The sequence below is a fragment of the Nanorana parkeri genome, unplaced genomic scaffold, assembly GCF_000935625.1.
Source record: "Nanorana parkeri isolate BGI_ZX_2015 unplaced genomic scaffold, ASM93562v1 scaffold612, whole genome shotgun sequence".
In the NCBI taxonomy this organism is placed as follows: Eukaryota; Metazoa; Chordata; class Amphibia; order Anura; family Dicroglossidae; genus Nanorana; species Nanorana parkeri.
In genome coordinates this window covers 136,601-159,720 of record NW_017306880.1, presented here as the reverse complement: position 1 = coordinate 159,720, position 23,120 = coordinate 136,601, and the positions used below count along the sequence as shown (strand labels likewise).

The 23,120-nt window shown below is 41.6% G+C and overlaps 1 protein-coding gene across 4 annotated transcripts in view; it reads right to left on the bottom strand.

Moving 5' to 3' along the window:
* Nucleotides 1-23,120, bottom strand: part of MICU1 (mitochondrial calcium uptake 1) — a 175,228-nt gene that overhangs the window by 150,075 nt on the left and 2,033 nt on the right. For all 4 annotated transcript variants that reach the window (XM_018562911.1, XM_018562912.1, XM_018562913.1 and 1 more), the window contains exon 2: nt 6,814-6,975. In XM_018562911.1, the coding sequence (XP_018418413.1) occupies nt 6,814-6,974 (161 nt within the window). In that variant the 5' untranslated portion in view covers nt 6,975. The remainder of the gene's footprint in view (nt 1-6,813; nt 6,976-23,120) is intronic.

Genomic DNA, 23,120 nt, shown 5'->3' with positions numbered 1-23,120 from the left:
CAAGCATCAATGGCAAGATTTCATTTCAGTTACAAAGTGCCTAAATAAAACATTAAGATAATTTTTGTCAGCATAATTATTTTCCCTTTTCCCATAAGAGGCCCCATGCAAACAATTGCTTTTAAAATTGCTATGCTTTAGCAAAGTTCTTCTGGAAACTTAAGTAAGCTTTTCTTTTATTCTCCGGTTCAATACAAACCTTCAGCATTCCACAACATAATAAATACTTGTCATTATAAAATGAAAACGTGCTTTACAAACTCAAGGTTATGCACATGTGGTGAGAATACACATACACAATAGTCTGCTAATAGACATGTTTATTTTTAGGAAAATCAGCATCAGCCAGAGTTCATCAATAGCAGGCATGCACAAACAGTGGGATAAACTGCTCAACAGAATCCCACATTCATTTTTTTTTTATTTATTGGGGGGGCTTAACTGCAATGCTTCCTACTGGGAACCAGATGTTTCAGAGCCCCAGAGCTACAGACACAACATTCCTTTAAACAAACTCAGTCTACCCCACTTGGGAAAGTTTCTCTTATTTCTATTTCTGGGACAAGCTAAAAACAGAAGGGACATAAAACAATAGTTTAACAAATTATCTTAAAAAGAAAAAAAACCCTGACCTTTACAGTTACCTTTTACCTAAAACTATACCTTTTTAGAGAGAAAGGTGAACAAAACAGGCCCGTAAAGGATGCAAATGAACACTACCAACTATTACAGGGAAGCACACAATGAAGGAAGAAATACTGTCATTCTGTCATCAGTCTTGTAGCAGACATTGGTGTAGAGAGAAGCGTGTAACTTCTTGACTAGCAGTGTAATGTCTGTCATAAAATGTATATAAAAGCGGCCTAGTTGTGCCTGTAGGTTTCTCACAATGCAGATGCACTTTAAAGTTATGTTAAAAGGAGAACTATGAGGTGAGTGAAAAATCACTCACCTCATAGTTCGAGCCGATGTGTGACCATGAAACTGTCACACATTGGCTCAATAGATCGGGAAGTGAGTGAACTCATACCGTCACTCGCTCACTTCTCGATCATCTCCCTGTAGAGAGCCGTGACTGTCAGTCATGGCTCCCTGCAGAGATTTCTCCACCCCCCTCCTCGCTCCGATCCTCCAGCGCTGACTGGAGGAACGGACAGGGGAGGGGGCGGGCACAGCTGGCTCTGCCTCTAGATAGGCAGAGCCCGCTGTCACTCACGCAGCTGGGTGGATCTCGACAGTAATGTCGGGATCTGTCCCAGCTGCGGCGGTCTCAATATACTGCGAGCTGTAGCTCACGATATACTGAGCTTTGGGTCACGGGAGGACGCTAATATATGTCCACCCACCTTTAAGAGAACTATGGGAAGGAAAAAAAAAAAAAAAAAACTTACCCCATAGTTCTTTTAAAGTTGAAAGCTATTTTAAATGCAGATTAAATCAATTACAATGGATGTTGTTCCTTGATGTTTAAAACTTTCCTGCAGAATCAGCCAGTCCCCTGAGCACTTGCCCTGGCATCCTGAATTAGGGTGGCTCCTTTCCTTGCAGTGTCCAATGGAGCCACTCTTGTGTATGCTACTATGCTTTTTGTGTCCACACACTTACACATCAAGGCAATCCACTCCCCTTCTCTTCTCCTTACTCCCTCCCTTCTTCTCTCTCCAAGTTAGCAGAGAGACAGCTTCTGGGCTGTCCCCTGTGATTATGTACTGGACTGGAAGTTCGGGGAAGCTGCACTCAGAGAATGGGAGCCAGCTGTTTGTAAACATGATGACTATAAGTGGTTAAGCAACAATTTCAAGAAATTCTTCACTGGGCAATGTATATATTTGTTTGATCTGGATTTATTATTGAAAACCAACACAGCTACGTAAAACGCCCACACCATAGAAATCACATGCACGAACTGGGAGCAACAGTCGAGACCTACCTACATATGCATATCCTAGACAATGTTACATTATACATGTGGTCAGTTTTATTGTTTTTTTAACTAAACATGAAAATATACATATTTTCTCGTGTGTAATCCAGAATTTGTAATGTAGACCTGAACTTAAAAGAATAAAAACTTCCTATCTTATAGGAAACATATTGTGACTGAGCAGTATCCTGAAAAATGTACTGCTGAACTTCTAAAATGTAATGATTCATAGCTCTCTATATATGCACGGAGTGTAAGATTTTTTTAAGAGATTTGGAGTGTGATCTGCCATTGTCACTACTGTGCTTCTCACTGTTCTCCTTGCTGTAGAGGAAGCTCTACCTAAGGAACTACAGTACACAAATCTACTTGCTCCTACTTCCTCCAATTTGTGGATCTGTGTTTCCTCCACCTTTCCTGCCTTTTCTTGATCACTGCCCCACCACTCATAGGATCACCTATTATCAGAGGGGGGACAAAGTCCTGCCTCTACCAAGATGGCAGCCTCCATACAGGGCAGAACAAGTCACGGTAAGTCAGTAATGGGGAAAAGATCAGCTGCAGGAAGCCCACAAACAATCCTGGTAAGTAGTCCTTTGCCCTCTGCTTGCCTTTTTTGAGCATAACTTCCACAGTACAGGGCCCTCTTTAGGCTCAGTACACTATTAAGGATTCGTACAAAAGACAACTAGAGATGACTTCAGGAGATTGGAGGATCCTGCAGGCAGGAATTTTTGTGGCAATTTTCTTGTCTTTAATTCTGATAGCGTACACTAAACACCTCAACAGTATATTCTGCCCGACAGTATATATACAGTCACATAAAAATAATCTCTCTCAAGAGTGTGATCAAATAGGAATGAAATTCTTGTACATGACCAGCTTTACATTGCACTTTTATTCCCCTTAAAGACTGTTAGGAGGGGGGAAAAAAACAAACAAACAACATGTTGTACATTTCTGCAATGCATGCACATTTTCCCTTTCTGCAAGTGCAGAAAAATAACTGGCGATGTGCCAGAAATGCGGCATGACAACAAAGTGCATTTTCAAAGCATGTGGTGTCAGCCCTGCCTATTTCATTTATCGTGTATTACAAAGAACACAGATCTCTCCTCATGTCCGTAAGCCCTCCATGTGCACAGGCTGAGAGCACAGGAAGCTATTAGGTCACAAAAAGTCTGGCAAAATCAACAGATAATTTATCGCACATATAAAAAAAAAACATAAAAAACAGTTTAAACAGCATATTTAGCAGACAAAAGGGGAGCAAATAAGAGAAATTAATTGTTAGGGTTTACTTACACTCAGTTCAAGAACTGAACAATTGGAAGTTTTTTTTGTTTGAAATACATATTAAAAGGTGATATTTTTCCTGACTCTTAGGGGGTGATTTACTAACCTAAACACACGCACGCACTAGGTGCGTGTGATTTTTACACAGCAAAACATATTTATCAACCAAAAAGTCTCTAAAAGCATATTTCCACTAATGCCATATATGGAAAAATCATGCACATGATGCATATATAATGCTGCTTCACAGTTTAGACAAAAATGGTTAGCTCATGCATTTACATTCCTGCATTCATCAACGCAAGCAACACAACATAGAGCTAATTTACACAACATCACCTTGCAAATTCATGCAGGGCTTTGCACAACACACCTGCTGGGTGTGTACACACTACAAAGGTGTTTAGATTCCACCCATAGATCATGCTGGGAGGGAACACACTACAGAGGTGTATACATGTTCATGGTGTGTTTATAAGGTTAGTAAATCAACCCCTTAATGTCATTATTTTCAATTCAGTACTACAAAGACTGCCTACTGGTATGCAAACGTTACTTTATAGGCAAAACACATTACTTGGCCGATAAAAATGTCCTGAACAGCATTTTGAGCTGGTTAATTCAGATGGATGTAGGTTATGTGCATGAATCTAAGGAATTTGCATATCCGCAATAATGCTTTGTCCTGCACAGAGGATTGGTACATACTACTGACATGTACCGATCCTCTGCCGCTCGGCCACGCACAAATGGGTTCAGCTTCTCCTCTGCATCCCCCCCTGCTCTCCCGGGAAAGAGGCAGCGGGGGATCCGACGAGAAGTGAAAGAGCACTTCAGCCGTGCGGGGGGGGGGTTGTCGGAGCCGCTGTGACAGAACGGACAAGCAGTGAGGGGAGAGAGAGGCGCCGGCTGTCAGATCCTGGCTGAGCGTCTCTCTCTCTCTCCTCACCGCTCTGCATTAGTTCTGTGACAGCGGCTCCGTCCCCCGCCCTCCCGGGCGGGAGGAGAGGACATGGCGATCTACCACTGGTAGATTGCGATCGACCTTGTGGGCACCCCTGCTGTAGAGGAACTGGAACCTAATACACACCCTCACATCACTGTTAAATTACGCAAGTGAAATGCTTTGTAATGTGACTTTTTTAATCTAAAAGATTTAATACCTTTAACTATTTTACTCCCTTCTTGTGTCTATACACTTTCCAGATACCGTTTCTCAAAATAGTTCCATAAACATCCCATGACACTTCGCTTAAAACAGGGGTCAGCAACGTTTCCACATTTGGTGCTATTTTTACAAGCATCAGACAACCAGCATGCCAGTAAACGAAAGTGTGCCAGAGTCATATGGTTTGTTTTTACATTTTAGCACTCCTAGTGCTGTTAATGGTAAGCTAAACTATTCTAGTAACATTTGCCACACAAAACGTTTATATTTAAACCTCAGATCAGCCTCAAATTATGCTCTTTCAGACCCCAGATCAGCCCAAATGCAATAAAGCCCAACTTCAACAAAATCAAAACATTTCCCCTTGCAGTGGGGATACCCCCCTACTGCAAGGATTAAATGCTTGTTTATGCCTAATGCCTGGTTCACATTCAGCGTTTTGCAGCGCTTTTTCTGCCCTAAAAAAACTATCAAAAATGACGCCCCCAATCCCATTTTTTTCTATGGCCACATCCAAGCGTTTTGTTGCAATAAGCACAACGCCTGTTGATGGAAAAAGTAGACAAGCTTTTTTTTGGCATATTACTAGCGATGCACCGATACTAGTATCCGTGCCAATACCAAGTATTTGGGTGAGTACTCTTACCCGCCCAAATGCTCCAATGCCTAGCCCAATACCCGAGCTTCCGGTATCAGGAAGCCGGGCAGCGAGTCATTACAAGCTGCCCGGCTTCCCGATTGGCCAGGGAGCATGGAGATGGCGTCCCTGCTAATTGGGAAGCCAGGTGGCGAGTCTTTACACTCCGCCTGGCTTCCCGGGTAATCAGGAAGCTAGGTGGCGATTCATTACACGCCACATGGCTTCCCTAATGGGACTTCTGGTATCGGCGAGTACCTGAAAATAAAATATTGCACTCGATACCAAATAAAATGTGTCAGCGCATCCCTACATATTACAGCTCGTCTTGGCCACATAGACTCAATAGGAAACGCTTGAAAAAGCACGTTTGCTGTGTTTTTGCACGTTTTTACAAGCTTTTTATGCACGTTTGCTCATTAACATCAATGAGCTAAAATCTGCTAGAGGAAACGTGCGATTTGATTTATGCACACAAAAATGTGCGTCCAAAACACGTATAAAAATGCTGTCGTCTAAGTGTGAACCCAGCCTAAGGGACAGGAAAAGGCGGTTTTACCTAACCAGTCTTAGCTCGCCCGGAAGTGCTCTCTTCTTCTCCCCTTACACTCCCCTGTGGACTGCCTCTCTGAGTCCTCATGAATAATACAGAGCCTGCATTCTACTTGATGACATCAGCGGCCCTTACACCACCAAAGCAGAGGGGAATAGTGGCAGCGAGGTCCGGTCTAGCATGCGGAAGGTAACCATCAGGAGAGCTGGGATCGGGTATGTAAAACAGCTTTTTCCTGTCCCCTAGGAATGCGAGGGAAAACTTTTAATCTCCCTGGAGTTGGCCTTTAACCTCATATCAGCCCTAATGCATGACTTACAGGCCTCAGATCGGCCTCAGTGCATGCACCTTCAAAACTTAAGATAAGAATAATATCCTGTATTATGTAGCATTTTTTCAGCTTGTTTTTCACCAATAAAATACTGGGAGAACTTTATGTTCCACAATTTATAGGTTATATATTTGCTGCAAGCATAAAATTAGGAGTGTATTTTATCTCATTAAAAAATAAGATCAACTATGATGCTTGTAACATTAAAGAACAACATCAGGCAGATTTGGATGATGCAAATTAACGCAGCTCACTAATTGCGCTGTCATTAATATGTCATTAACTACATCAATGCTCGCTCATCGATACATCATTAAAAGCAAGCATTGTAAGAATTTGATCTGGTATCAGTCTCCTGCAAACCACTGTGAATCAGGGCTGAAGTGTGAGAAGGAGGAGCAGTAGAAGGAGCCAATCAGTTAAGGTGCTGACAAGCAGCATGCTGATAGGAAGGAAGAGCAGTGTCCAGTAACAAACTAGGGGGGATTCAGGATGACCTGGGATCAGAGGACTGGTATTAAATGATGCTGGTCATTAGATTGAGGACTTCTAGTGACAGAAACAAACAACTGCAGGAGAAATCTTGGGGTGGAGGCTGAATATTACAGCAAAAGCAGGTTTGCAATTTTATATCTTTCTATTTATTTTTATCTTAGTATTTTTTTTGAAGTTCTGCTTCACCTCTGCACAGCAACAGAAATTAAAACAGCTATCGATGTCCTTGGAATGCACATAACATTTGTTGTCAAGTTTTAAAATAAAACCCTCATCCACTTAGTATTCCTGGCAGTGAAGCAAGCGAACATTAACTACTCATGGCCTATGAGCAGTTTCACTACATATTCTAGAGTCATAGAAGGTGAAGATAATGCTCTTTGCAGAAACTACCAATGCGTGCATTTACCTCTTCCATAGTAATCCAGCACTTGCAGAAACTGCAGTCACCCCCACAAAAGCTGCCATCATAAGCTTCCGCCTGTGGCGAACAGGATTAGCCACTCCATGATACCTGCGGGTTACAGTTGCCAATCCTGCCACTGCTGGCAAGAAGCGAAGTCGGAACATTCTGGAAAGAAAAAAAAAATATTATAAAAAAAATCTGCATAATACAGGCATGACTCTAGAGAAACTTTCTGCACACATGCACAATGAAGTAGATTATTTATTGGCATTACAATGACAGTTTTCATATCTACAGTTAAAAATCCTGGGGAAATGTCAAGTGTTCCTCCTACACTTGGAGTGTTACCATTACCCCCAGCAACAGGTAATAAAACAATGTGTGAAAAGTGTTGTACTATGGATCATTTAAAGTCACCTGTCCCTTTAAGAAAAAGTATCGGTAATTGGTATCGGCAAGTACATGAGGGGATGTACTTGTACTTGGGCCTGAAAAAGTGGCATCGGGACATCCCTAGTGAAAAGACATAGGAACTAACGTAATAAATATCTTACACCACTAGAGTCTCAGGCACAGTAAAATAAATTGTTGAGCTGGCTAACTCTCCGTCAGTTTCGGGTAAACACACTTTTTAACATTTATATAAAAATTTAAAATATGTTTCTCAAAGAAACGCCCTTTTATAGCTGGATAACAAATTTAGGAGTTAGCTATGCCAATCAAAACTAAGCAGGTAATTTTAATAAACCAGGAATACAAAGACTTCAAAGCTAGGCCCCAGCTGTGATTTATTTCTTGAATATGTCAATGTTTGGTATTTGTCCAGGCCAGAATAAAGAGAGGAACCCCAATGCAAGGCAAGTTACCAAAACACTTTTAACAAAGTGTGAGAGTTTATCAAAACTGGAGCAGACAAAATATGAAGCAGCTGTGCATGGCAACCAATCAGCTTCTCTCATCAGTTCAGTTAAGATTTGAAAATGAGACAGAGAAGCTGATTGGTTGCCATGCACAGCTGCTCCAGATTTTGACTGCTATAGTTTTGATAAATTCCCTTCAATATGTGTGTTTTTTTTTTTAAAGAATCTATTTTCGTTTAATTTACAAAAACAGTTTGCACATTTAACACATGATATAAAACATCTTCAGAAATGAATCATTTTTGGGTCACAACTTAATGACCAAGGAAAAATGTGGGTCCCGAGGTTACACAGGTTGAGAACCACTGATCTAAATCCAACAGCAAGATCTTATATAGATTATTTATACGTAACTTTGTTCCATTAGCCCTTCTCTTCAAAATTTTTAAAAAGAAAGATGGGGAAATAAATTAGAACTATATAATCCTCATAGATATTCTTGAATCTCTGCTGAGCCTAGGAAGGCCATCCAAGGTTTCCATTTTTCCACAAACATTAGATATCTACTGTATCTTGTAAACAGGCAGTCAGTGCTTCAATACGCATTGTATGATTCAATTCCACTACCCATTCCCAGATCTGGGGGATATTGGATGATCTCCAGTATCTTGGAATTATCACCCTTGCTGCTGCCAATATGGGGCATGCCAATCCATCCTTAATTCTTTTTACAGATCCCGGCCCTTCAATATGTTTAACGTAACATTAGCCCTTAACCACTTGTCTACCAGGACCATTTATAAACAGTGGCTGGTAGCAAGGGCTTTTAAAACACACTCTTGGCTGCTATAGCAGCTGGAAATGCGTATACATTTTACAAGCCGACTAATGGCTATTAGAAGGAAGGAAGGATCAGCATCAGTGGGGTCCATAGGTGACATTAAGGGGTCTAATAGACCCCTGATCATTCCTTAAAGAGGACCTGTCATTTCAACTATGGTATCACATAGGGGACTATCAACCCCTATATAACAGCAATAAAGTTAATTGGGGGAAAAAAAAGTTTTTTTTAAAAAAAGACAAGCCAACACAAAATAAAAAATAAAAACGAAACCTTTTTTTTTTCAAAGCACCCCCTACATATGTAATGGTACGCCTATGTACGAAAACAGCCACATGTTAGGTATCGCCACGCATGCCAGAGTAAAAGCAATTATTCTAGGGTTATTATTCATAGTAAACTCCAAACTGATGGCATGTAAAGCCTTTTAAAGTGTCACCTATAATAAACAAAGTGCATACCAAAGTTAGTTGTCATTTAATGGATGTACGCAATTTTAAGGCTAGACATGTTGGTATCCATTTATCGGCCTAGCCTCATGTTTTCTATTTTACAAAAAAAAATTTACTGAAAATTTGGATGTGATAAACAGTTACACTAATATCGCGAGACATAAAAAGCTGCAACCACCAACAGTTTATTCTCCATGGTCTCTGATTTCAGAAAATATATATATATAGATAATATATCTAGGCGGTTTTAACTAATCTTCTGGACCTAAAACGCGTATTTTAACACGTGTGCAAAAAATGAAACATGGCTCTGGTAGTGAAGTGGTTAAAACGCAGTAGCATTATCTTTCAAAATGTGTTTTAATAAAGAACTATAAAAGGGACAGCGCACGTATTGAAAATAGTTTTTAAGATGTTGAAATTTACATGTCAACCAGCAAAGTTGTTAAAGGAGAACTATGAGGTGAGTGCTTTTCACTCACCTCATAGTTCTAGCCGACCTGCGACAATTAAACTGTCACAGGTTGGCTCAGTAGATCGGGAGGTGAGCGAACACTTACCGGCGTTCGCTCACTTCTCGATCCTGTCACGGCTCTCTGCCGTGACAGGGGAGGGGCTGGATTCCCCCCTCCAATCCTCCAGCGCTGACTGGCGGAACGGACGGGGGAGGGGGCAGGTACAGCTGGCTCTGCCTCTAGATAGGCAGAGCCAGCTGTCACTCACGCAGCTGGGCGGATCCAGACATAATTGTCAAGATCCGCTGCGGCGTTTCAGTAAACCGCGAGCTGTAGCTCACGGTATACTGCGGCGTCTCAGTATACCACGAGCTGTTGCTCGCGGTATACTGAGCTTAGGGTGACGGGAGGACGCTAGTTTGTGTCCTCCTGTTACCCTAAGGAGAACTATGGGGAAAAGCCCTAACCCCATAGTTCTCCTTTAAGAGCCTTCTATCCTATACATGCCAATCGATTTATGAACTAGGTGAGCTGTACACTTGGCAAATAATTCTCATTGCTTGGTTTCCTGAACTGAATTATTCTTTTCAGACTGGCCAAATCTGTATTTACAAATTCCAGGGAATTGAATGTTTATGTTTTGCCAAAAAAGATCACTCAATTTGCCAAAGTCAATCATCAATTTGCTTATCTCTACTGGAAACCCTATACTATTTGCTAGACTGCATGACAGGTCATGTGTATTTCTGGCTGTAGATAAGTCTGCACAAACAGAAAAACCTTATGATTTATCATGTCCTGACTCACTCATTCCTTTACGTTTAATTTTTAGTAGGGCTACCAGACTTCTCTCTTTACCTGCCAGTGTCATTCGTGTCCTCCTGGAATCTCCTCTTTAGTCTCATCCAGTAATTTAATATGTTGGCAGATTTATTTGCTGGCAGCTGCTAGATGGTAGCAATTTCTGCAATGCAGTAAACTACAGCTAAGCTTAACAGGGAGAAGCTCTACAGCACTAATGTGAGTATTACACGGGAATGCTTTTATCTTTAAATATAACTATCTGATTTCTCATCAATATATGCTGAAGGCACAGAGTGCTAAGAAATTACACCCATGTCACCCGTCAACACTGTCACTTAACTACTGTCAAGGATAAAAGATATTTAAGAGCACCTGTCACACTAATATTCCCCACAACATGAAAAAGTGTTGGTTTTGGTTGTTGTATGCAACAAGCATCATTGACAATCGACAAATATCACCAATAAAGAAATCACTTGTAACCGAACATGTTCTGCCCTACTAAGCAAAGAACAGAGAAGCATATTGCAATATGTTTTTTTTCTTATCAAGACCTGCAACTTGCAAACTTCACGCTTAACCAATATTCTCAACCTTGCACGGAGATACGATGACCAAAAAAAATGAAATTACCTACAGTGAAAAATGATCAGCACCTGCAGAGATATTGCATTGGAAGTTATAAGCAAATTCCCTACTTTTCTAATATGTCAAGTGTGGCACAACCCTCACAAGCCACCCTATTAGTCTTTCATGTAATAGGCAGCATCCCTAGGACAAGCCGATAGTTTTCAATTACTGAAGTTGGTGAACTGGCCAAATTACTGAAGTTGGTGAACCAGCCAAAATTCGCTCAATAGGTGACCATGTCTGCCTTCTCCAAACAAACATCTTCCAACTGAAAAATTAAAGCAGCCAGGAAAATTACGCCTACTCACAATCAGATGAAGGTATTGTTCAAGTATTTTGACAGCCAGCAGGGATGACTGTTGAATTGCAATAGCTGCAGCGAGAGATTCCTCCATCCACACTGTTTAGCGTTGATGAGGGATATATGAAAAAAAATCCAGAAAGCTGGATGAAAACAAACCATGATGGCCAAAAATTCACTGTATCCCTAGCTTCTTTTCTCCCCGCTGGGTGCTGGTCTGTATGCCTCCTGATGCTGCTGCCCATGCCCAGCAGAGAGGAGGGAAGCTCTCAGGAGGCCGAGCGGTGGTGGCAGCAGTCAGGATGCCGAGCGTTGCGGGTGGTGACAGCTGTCATCTTACAGGAGGCAGCGCTCTCCTCCCAGCTCCGCCTCCTGTCACAGGATGGAGAGTGGTGCCCGGCAGTGACAGCTGTTATCTTACAGGACGCTGTGTCCTCCTCCCAGCTCCATCTCCTGTGTCAGAATGGAGAATGGAGGAGAGCGCTGTGATTGACACCGGAGAGGGAGCTCTCCTCCCCCACCGCCCGCCCCGCCTCCTGACAGCCCATTCAGGATGGAAAGCGGTGTGCAAACACTCACAGATCAGCTGATTGGTGAGTGTTTTTTTAAATATTTAGGCCATAGTGTGCTCACTATGTCCCAGATATGAATGGGAAGTGATCTACACCACTCCCTGTTCATTCATGATTGTGGACAAAGTAACTTACACTATATCCACAATGTATGAATGTACAGGAACACTCAGTATAGAAACTTCCTGCTCACCCATAAAAGGGGCTGTTATGGAACAAGGAGACCAAGAAGAGTGAACAGTAAATTGGTTACAGCACAATATGGTGCGTTTACATGCCACTTGGTAGAATTCTATTTTTCCTAACCCTACACTTCTGGCCCGTGAAGCTGCCCACCAGAGTAAAGGGCCAATAGTGTAGTGCATTAGGATGCAGGTTCATTATCATTAAGGCTGACTGAATTTGCATAGCACAGCATTACCAATATTTGGGCTCCTAAGGACACATTAGCTAAGCTGTCATGTGTGTACAACGAGTGGATAGGCATGTGGTAGTGGTAGCATGTTAAAATTGATGTCACTAAAGGTTCATTTTTACCACGGTCCAAGATGTATGGCGAGTTTAAGGTTATTTGAAGGCAATGTGCGTGGAGATTTCAAATGCATGATACTTCAGATTGGCACTAGTTATAGTTTCATCAAATCAAATAGAGCCAGTCTGACAATTTTAACAATTGGGTTTTTTGCAGCAGCAATGTTGTCTACCTACTTACTCATCTGGTGTCTGGCTTGAGAGCAGAAGACATGATCTGTGTACATATGTCCAATGGCTTTAACCACAGAACAACTGCTACAGTACTCCTGCTTGCCAGAATGCTCACATAACCACTCTTTTGAGTCATTACAACTATTTGTGGTTTCACTAGCTGGTCTTGGTCCAAGTATAGCTTTAGTGATCCCATGCAAGTAAATCTAGTCACTAAAAAAGCAGTTACCATTCTGCAAAGGTCTAACCATCCTAAACAATATGAACGGTTTCATGGTCCTACAATAATAAATTATGGAACTAGCACCCATTTACAAAATGTTACTGCTTTCCCTATATAAGGCAATATGAATTTTAGGCTTAGGGCTATATATGCATTCTAGTTGTTAGTCATTACACCTATGGTACAGCTGAATGTGACTCTCAATGATTAATTTGTTGGACAAAATGTAAATTTTAGTACATAAAGTTTACAAATGTAGAGACCAAAATTACTGACAGACTTTTACTTTTTTAATTATTCCTTTCTAGAAAATGAAGCAATGCCTTTTTTTCCTCATACAGCTTTATTGCATGTGTCACCCCTAACATCTAACAGGTTACCCCTCACAGGGAATACTTACAGGATCGCCGCTGTGCCTAGGAAAATACATTACCTTTTACATATACTGTAGATTTGTGAATTTTTTTAATGCCTCTAATGTGTAAATTATTTTTTCTTCCCCTTTGGCACAGATTGTGCAAAGGGGGAGTTGATTTGTTCTGGCAAAGATTATTTTTCCACACAAATACTTAAAGGGCATTTTCACTTTTGCAGTGAAGTTTGAGAAAACTCCACTATATATTCCCATTCACACAGCAAACCTAACAGAGAAATAAATTTAACAAAAAAAACACTTTTTTTTTTTTTAGGTATTGCATTGGTAAAGGCCTTTGCTCAGATCTGCAGGCTACTCTGGGCAGTTTGAAAATAAAAACAAAGGGACAAACTGAGGGACAGACTGAGCTTCCTCTCATTAAACACACAATGCTTCTAAGTCTTTAACCCTTTTTTAGGATGAACATAGTTCAAATCTATTTTACAACGGATAATAAAACCTGTATAATAATCATGTGCCGAGCTAAGTTTGGCACATGATTGTTATACATGTTTTAGATATTTTTTGTTTATCCTGAGTGCCGAGTAGCTCTTATTTGCATGTATTTACTGGCGCTGATCACTTATGTGTTTTATATTTATAAGGATAATAAAACCTGCCAGCACAATGCAGACACAGTTAATTGGAGTAAACATAACTTCCCACAGCCCCCTCAACATTACATATAGGGGATGCTAGGTAGGATTTGTAAGCACATAAAAAGCATTTAAAAGAAAAGTAAACAGCGAGTTTTAATTTTTTTATGTTATGCAATGTGAATGGAAACATATTACACATATAAAACAGGTATTATCCCAATTGGGCTGCAAAAGTGGAAATATACTTTACGCAAGGTAGACATCGTTCTACTCAAAATATATGGGGCAAAACATTTGTAGAAGACACATTACATATAACATAGTACATAATTATTTTAAACACGGAATCAGCTGGATGTTGAGGCAGAACAATTGTGTGGATCTATATGCTGAGTGAAGAGAAAATTGTCATTCAGCGCAGGTATAAAATGGGAGGTTTATCTAGAAAGGTTCCTCTTCCCATGAAGGTTAATAGAGGCAGTGAGGGATTTCCCTAATGGATACATTAAGTGAAGTGCTTTTGTGAAGATGGGAATTGGTGTTCTATGTGTGGCTGCATACAGCCTAAGCAATATGCTTTTCTGCTGGCACCTTCCCTCTCTATGGTCCTGGACTGTCTGCGATAGTGAGACTTCAGCATTTTAATGAGAACAGCTCCTTCAGTTACTCAGCCTCTTCAAAGCCATCTATATTTTCACTAGCATGTACTCATGACTGTAAGCCTAGATTTCTTAAAACATGTAAGGAGCCAATGAAAATAAAATCCTGAAAACAAAAAGCTGACCATTCCCTGTTTTGTAGGCAACAAGATGTGGTGTTGTGTCACATTAGGAGATTGGACAGCTTTTAAAAAATTACGTTTAGCAAAATTAGACCTACAAGTAGGCAATGATGAAAACCGCTTTTATAAGCAAGTTATTTCTTATATAGAATACTGTATAAAGCCAAAACATTTTTTTAGTTTTTAATAGAGTAGCGAATGGTTGAGTCCTCTGTCTGTCAAAAAAAACATTTGGCTTCATATACTGTCACCTTGCCAAAAATACATGAAGAATCGTCTGTGATCTGAAACCATCAGCATGCACCAGGATATGATTTGGGAAAGACACACCTACACCTACACTAAATCAGAAGAAGATTTCAGCACCATCATCTTAGGGTGGCAGGAGGTTAGTCTTCAGTCCACTGTAAGTCTTAGGGGTTCTACTGAGCATTCGCTGGCACTTAGTACTGCTCAACTCCTCTACCCTGCAGTGATCCCTGCACATACCAGTTTCCGACAAAGGAAGTCCCCCGGCAGTAATAACCTATTACCATTTTGTCAATGGATCATGCGAAATGTATAAGCTGTAAAGAAGTTATTAGTGACTGGAAATTTCCTGTGCCAATAGGTGATTACCTTTGTGGAGATTGTTGCAAGTTAGAGGAAACCAGCAGCATGGTCACCTAATACAAGGCACTAGGGGTAATGTAGAGCTTTTAACATTGTGTTGCTGCCATGCATGTTTGAAGTATAAACACATGCATGGTAGCATTAACATTTAAAAGTAGACCAGCGTAATCCACAACAGCCATACCAAGCATAAAACAAATCCAGAGCAGTCCATGCAGCAGATGAGTCTGTATTGCAATGAGATGTCGCCTTCTAATTCCTGACCCTATCAACTCACACCACACTCACGCTACAGCTGACAGCTCCTCAGTGGAGGCACCACTTATCAGTCATCACCACAACTGCAACCCCCCCCCCCCTACTCTGTCACTACCATGCCTGAACCCCCACTACTTTCACCACCACAGCTGACCACCACTGGCTATTGTATTCTGACAGCTGGTGCCCACAACTGTCAGAATACCTGAAAATTGACTGCAGCTGATTGGCTCCATTCTTTGAGAAAAGTGCTGCTGTTTGACACCTTAAGGAAGGAGAACCCCGTGTTCCTGAAACATTGGTCTTGTTTGGAATCTTTAGAATACTGAACTTAAGTCTGGGGTGTACTGGCTAGTCTCTACAATAAATCAGTTACACACAGTGCCACCATAAGCCGAGCAGCCTGTTCATAACAACATTGGTGAGAAACGAGTCAGGGCAGTATGGACTGTTGAAGCATAGCAATAAATACCTAAGAGAAGCTCTAGCGATTCCCAACTCTATCCATAACATACAAAACAAATGTTTTGGCCAGGCAACGTGTGAGGCTCAGACTATAAGTTTCAAACCTTTGTACAAAACTTAATGACCACCACGTACCTTGATTGCTGTCCTACTAAAATGAGAGTTTTCATGAATAACATTCATAGACTGTAACAAGTCAAATTATATTCCAGTGATACATTGCTGCTAAACTATTTTTGTTGTTCAATATTTTAATAGTTTTCGCAAAATATAAATAACAAAAACTTTGAAGAAACAGAAAAGTGCAATAACAAGGTCGAGGAGAACAATGTGTATGCAAATGCCATACATATAATAAAATGGTGCACACCAGCAAAATAAGAGCCAAATGCAAACTATATTTCACACTGGCAGTATGGCTCCAAAGGAGGACATCTGAGAAAGGAACCCTCAAAAAAGGTCAAGTAGAAAAGGAAGAAGGAAAAAGAGCGCTAAGAAATTAACAAGAAATGAGGAGAATAAAGAAAAAAAAGGGATAAAGAAAGGGGAAAAGAAAGAGTGGGGAAGGGAAATGTCAAGTTCCATACACTAACCTCCCAGTCCAAGCACTGAGAAACCAGCTGATGATGCTCAAATAGGGCGCCACCGGCAACAAGGCAAATTCCAGAGCTGGAGATATGTGAACAGATTCATTAGACCACAGCGGATTAGACTAGTGTTGCAGCCAGCAAGACAAAAAGCAAGACAGGATTAATTAGCACACAACACAGCCCACAGGTGCAGTGACAACAAGCAACTACCAGAAGAAGCTGGGAGCTTTACTTCAGGCATAGGATCACCAGACATGCTCCTAACAGGAAAAAAAAGGCATTCTGGGGGTATGGGGCAGCTGACCAGCCAGTGACTTAAAATAGCCAATAAACGTTAGATGTTGAGTAATCGACAATCAAAATCAGGAGATAAGCAGCGCGTGACATGGTGCCCAATAGCTTAGCAGAAAGTTTTTTGTTAGAGAATACCTAGTGCATTTGAGACTCAACTTCAGTAAAGGGCAAAGAAGGGGAAAGCCGAGCGTTCACAATGGTCTATTTGCTAGGTGTCAAGGGTCATTCAGATAAACTGGTGTTTAGAGAGCTCCTCCAGTTTTAAGTTGAGTACCTGGATTCAAAGCTGGGGACACCCTCAGCAGTTAGCAAAGCCATACATAAACCTCCGTTACAGGATTTTAGCTATTGGGCAGGACCACCATATATGAATTAGTGTCCAGTTCAGGGCACCCCCTGAAACAATTAGAGGACCTGCCCAGGATTTTGTGCACCAACCTACTGGAGACATAATACCAGTAAAGCAAAACTTTGTTATTAGTGTCCAACACGATTGTGTTCTGAGAAGAGGATTTTAAAGTCTACCAAATCTGAAACCACTGTTCAGGCTCCAGGGTAACCCCAAGGTCCATAGACCATTTAGTCATATAGCTTTACATAGGCTGAGATAGATTAAATCCGTCACACACCATATAGCAAAGAAATCACCCTCCTAGCGTGCTGGAAGTCAACACATATACCCTCAAAAAAGGTAAGGGTCTTTGTGCTGGGACAAGTGTGGACCATACAGGTAATATATGCTTAATTTGTAAGTATCTGAAGATTTCAGAGTTCTGTAAATTTTCTTTGCAAGTGCTGGAACGGTATCATACCTGAGGTGTCTACAAGTGTAATACGGAACCCAACTACACCCACCAAACTCCATTGATGTATTAGGCTAGGGGATTCCAATCCGGTGGGAAGGCAGGGTTGTGAAGAAAAGAGGAGTGGTAGGTGGGGGGATAAAAGTACCCCAGAATACTTCGATTAATTGCACAATTTAGGGAGTTGTTTTGTAACAGGATTCTGCAACCCCAGTCTATCTCGAGGAGGCAGTCACAACAGATTGCTAACAAAAATGGGGTCACAGTGTAAGCTACGTTGAGGCATAGTCCCATGGAGAAAGTGTGGGGGCGTCCATGCCCCTGGACTGGTGTGGGGTCTGCCAAGACAGGATGTGCAAGCTGCCCGTATGTGCTGCAGAGTTGCGAAACGCGACTAAAAGACGTCTGGCATTAGCCACTGCGCACAAGCCCCGCTGCTCAACTATTTATAGTGTCATTGAGTAACACATTGCACAACAATCTCATCATAGTTACAGTATTTTACTAAATGGGCTATTTCTGGTGATGCTTCCTTTTAATCTGTACCCTAAAGGCAATAAAACAGTCATTCATGCAAAAACAAATGTTATTGTAAATCATATACGTTTACAATCTGAGAAATTCCAAACAAGAAATCTCCAAAACATAGAATAACCGCTGGAAGCTAATTTGAGACTAGTAACAAAAAGATCAGACATGTGAGAAAAGGAATTTCCTGCTAGACACTATATTTTTGTGCTTTACCATGTGTTGTTGTAGTAGATAGTTATTCATATAATGAAGGAGTAGGGCAAGATAGACTGTAACCACTGTGCTGAAAAGAAGATTGAGGTGTGTGCAAGAAAATTGTGTATTAAGATCTTACAAAAAGCATCAGCGAGGCAGCAAGAGGGCAGCACCTAACCAGAATAGAAGGAAATAATGTGGCAGTGACATGGTGACACTTCATAACTGAAGGAATGTGGTTGCAGTGAGATAATAGTGCCTGAACCAGGCTTCAGGGGTTCTTGGGGGCCAACAAAGGCTGCCGAACTTCTTAAGTCATATACATATATAGTATATACAGTCTGCAGACAAAGGCAAAATAACGCAGTAAAAAAAGAAAAAAAGCTAAGTAATGGATGTTATTATTGCTGCGGAGTTGTAATTCAGTATTCTGTTCTGTAGAACAGTGAATTACGACTTAAATGCTGTCTTCTCAGAACTAACACTACAAATAACTCAAATTAAATGTATTGTCAACAGGATTAGTGCAAGAAGTTATGGTGAATCAGTCAAGTAGAAGCTATTTAAAAAGGAGTGATTTTCACTCAGCCTCATAGTTCGAGCTGACGTGTGACAATGAAACTGTCACACATCAGCTCAATAGATCGGGAAGTGAGAGAACACATACCGCCGCTCGCTCACCTCTCAATCATGTCCCTGCAGAGAGCCGTGACTGTCACTCACGGCTCCCTGCAGGTATCCCCCCCCTCCACGATCCCCCAGTGCTGACTGGCGGAACGGATGGGGGACGGGGCAGGTACAGCTGGCTCTGCCTCTAGATAGGCAGAGCCAGCTGTCACTCATGCAGCTGGGTGGATCTCGACAGCATTGTCGGGATCCGTCCCAGCTGCTGCGGTCTCAGTATATCGCGAGCTGCAGCTTGCAAAATACTGAGCTTTGGGTCACAGGACGCTACCAGTTTATGTCCTCCCATGACCCTTAGGAGAACTATGGGGAAAAACACTTACACCATAGTTCTCCTTTAAATAAGTCAGGGACAAAATCTGAAAGGATATTTTAAATATGATTTCGATAATCTCAAATTAGTCGTACATGCTTAGATTACGTCAAGCAAGACCGTACTGCAATTTTTACCTTACTACAAATGCAGAAGAAGGAAATATGAAAAATGGGATGATAAAGTGGGGTATACACTGGTAGACGTTCGATAATGCCATCAGAGACATGACGAATGTCGTTCCAAACTTAGTTTGATCTTCATTTTGATTTAACATTTGATTGTGGAATGGATGGAGTTTCCCCGAGTGAAAACCACATTCACTGTTAAAATTTAGTTTGATTGAGAAAAAAATTCCAACATGCTCCTTTGACTTTTTTTGTCACTGTGGTAGAAACTGATCATCAATTTGACCCCCATGAACGATTAGAAAGTCGAACAAACGTTCAGAAAGTGGTTTTGTGCATTTAAAATTCTGATTGTGTATAACCTGCTTAAAGCGGACCTTTACCCATATCTTTAAAATAACAACAAACACACCTTTAGAAATGTTTAGTAATGACAATCTCCAAACACATACTTGCTGGCTTTGTATTCTTTGCATGCCTTATTTCTCTTTTCTTCCCCGGTCTTCTTACAGTGGCCATGTTTACCAAGAGCAGATTACTAGATCTCCATTTACTTCCAGCAACTCTGGCACATGTGACTAGGACATGTGACAATGCACATCATCTCAGGGAAGGAAAATGCCTTTCCTTGGGATCTCATGAGATTATAGATGAGATTTCCCAGCAATGCTCTGCTGATGTAACTTTCCCAGGATGCAATGATTGAGCATGATTACATAATTTGTGGCAGAACTGGACCAGGAAGCCGATGAACTCTATTTGTAAGTAAATGAAAAACATGTTTGTTTAACTAATGAATGTAAGATGATTTTTAATCGGCATGCAGAGCTACATGCTGATGTGATTTTTAGCAAAAGGGGGTAAAGGTCCATTTTAAGAATTCATAAGGGCACATTTCTTTATTAGATTTACAATACTAATTCCAGAAAGAATACGAACAATAACAATAATACATTTAAGATGTGTTCCCATATTACCTTATACAGTATATGTACCCATATACTCCTTAGCTTATGTCTTCGCTTGGGACGGCAAATTACGATATAAAACCCAGCAAGACATGGAAATAAAATGCACCACGTTTATTCAACAAAATCAGACAGGATTATTCACAAAAGGGTGAAGAGTTTGGAGAAGGCCAGAGAGGTGAACAATCTAGGACAACATAGGTAAACTGGGAAATATCCCCAATTCAGTTCACTTTCCAGTTCAGCTATGTTGTCCTCGATTTTTCACTTCTCCTGTCTTCTCCAAACTCTTCACCCTTTTGTTAATAACCCCGAGAATATTCACGTTTGTGATCCTAGTGAACGATATAAAGTCAGCACACTGAGCAGGTCAACTCAGGTTTTAGTTTGCCTGGACACAAGATCAACCTCTCTGTACTGAAATTCCCATCAAGCTTCCATCTAACTTCATCTGTAGTACTAATTATCAAAACACTTGTCCTCTTTTATATATCTATCAACCACAAGGGGAAAGCACAACGTTAGTCACAAACAGTATATTTCAAGGTTTAGATAGGAGTGGGGCAAGGTTGAGGTCCTGTTCACACCACTGCGGTGCGTTAATTGCATGGTACGGTGCGATTGATGCACACTATCGCACAACATAGCTACCATATGTAGCCATTCATTTCAATGGTACCCCAAAGAACCTCCTGGCCGCAATGAACTGGCACGCAGTGCCATGTGCAGTACCGTAATACCATGTGAAGCAGTGGAAAAAAGTAGTGCATGCACTACTTTTTTCCACTGCACCACACAGTACTGCACATTAATTGCGGTTGAGCACATTGCGGCCGGTAGGTGTGTGGGGGTGCCATTCAAATGAATAGCAACACAACGCACCTGCCGCATTGTAATGCACAGTACCATGCAATTAATGCACCGCAGCGGTGTGAATGGGCCCTAACAGTTCTATCATTTTTTTGTTGCTGTCTGATGCCACATTGGGGAGATTTAGTGACAAATGCTGAAAAGTAAAAGGAAATAAGTTGCCACAGCAGGGGCAAAAAGATCTCTATGGTTGGGCTTGACAGGCAGTGCCACCTGCCAAACGTGACATGCTGCATAATGCCTGCAGTGCCTGGATGCAATTCTAACAGCAGTAAAGCCGCAGATCAACCACCCGATTTTGCCACCTGCCTAAACAAGACCAAAGAGTAAGCAACAAGCAAGCTAAGAAGGGAAAAAATGCTGCCCTGAGTTTACACCCATAGAGGTCATGTGACCAAGGCCTAGGCATTTGGTTACATGATCTCTGCTTAAATCAGTATTAGCCAATTTGAACACTAAGCCTCCCCCTTAAAAGAGGTCACATGACCCAAACGCCATCAGGCAAGACTCTCTAGCTCTATACAGGGTGATCAGTGTTACCTCTTCTAGAAAACTGCTGGATTGATAGAATGAATGAAGGAATGTATTTTTTTTACACTACTTATTGTTTTACCACATCTTTACTTGTGCTTGTACACACTGTGCCGGAATGACAGCTCAATTCATCCGTGCGGGTGAATGCAGCTTGTCATTTTTTGCTGCAAAGCTTATCTAGCTGTTCAGACCAGTAGGAGGCAGCAGGGCCAAGATCGACTTCCACAAATAATCCCTGATGTCTATATTTCTGGATCTATTGATCAACAAGCAGTGCAGATTTGTATGCCTAAAAACAAACAACAATATACTTTAAATAATTAAAAGCTACGCTGAAATCTTTGCATTATGAACAAAGTGTGGAAGAGTTAAAACTTCTGTTGGGTTTTTATAGCTATCCGGCGCTCAATTAGGGAGATTTTGCTTCAATTTCTGTTCTAGTGACAATGGTTATAGACAGACAGGAAGTAAAGGAAAATCTACAACAAAAGACGGTTTGCGTTGATGGCTTCTACTTGGCATCAGTTTGAGATGCATCTGAGGTCATTCAAAATTCATTAACTGGTGCCGCTGACCTGCAGCTGACCTGCAGCTGACCTCCTCCTGATTCAAGCAGGTTTTGCATTCCCATGGACTTGAGAATTAGATATAGGAAATCACCCTAATGCAAACCAAAGTCGACACAGGCCATAAAGATGCTACGTCTGCACCTCCATGGACCGTAGCATTTGATGGGAGGCTCAAGGATATCCTATCACATTGTGCAATGGCTTCCTGGATGGTGGTTATAGCACTAAGGACTTCTGGTTCACTGCAAGAACATGAATGGAAAGAGAAGCTCCGAGCAGGTAAGACTCTTCCCTTTTCCATTTCTAGTTTGGTTGGAGTCTACCTGGAAGATCATTTCTTCTTACTGAGTAGATCTGTATATGTGGAGAACAGAACTTCTAGTCATTGAAGGATGCAACTGGTGAACTCGCTTCTCCACTAACCCTCAACATACCCCTGTGTGCTTCCCAACCTGCCCTCAACACGCACTCTGAGCGCTTCTCCACCAACCCTCAACATACCCGTGTGTGCTACCCCACCTACCCTCAACACGCACTCTGAGCGCCTCTCCACCAACCCTCAACATACCCCTGTGTGCTTCCCCACCTGCCCTAAACACGCACTCAGAGCACTTCTCCGTGGACCCTCGACGAACACCCCGCACACTTCTCCGTGGACTCTCAACGCACATTCCACGCGTTTCTCCACCGACCCTCAACACATACTAAGCAGGCTTCCCAACCCTCAATGTACACCACACACTCTTCACCGTCAACCCTCAATGCACACCATGTGCTCTTCTCTGCTGACCCTCAAAGCACCCTATGCAGGCTTTACCGCTGACCCCCAACGCACTCCCCACACTCTTCTACACTGGC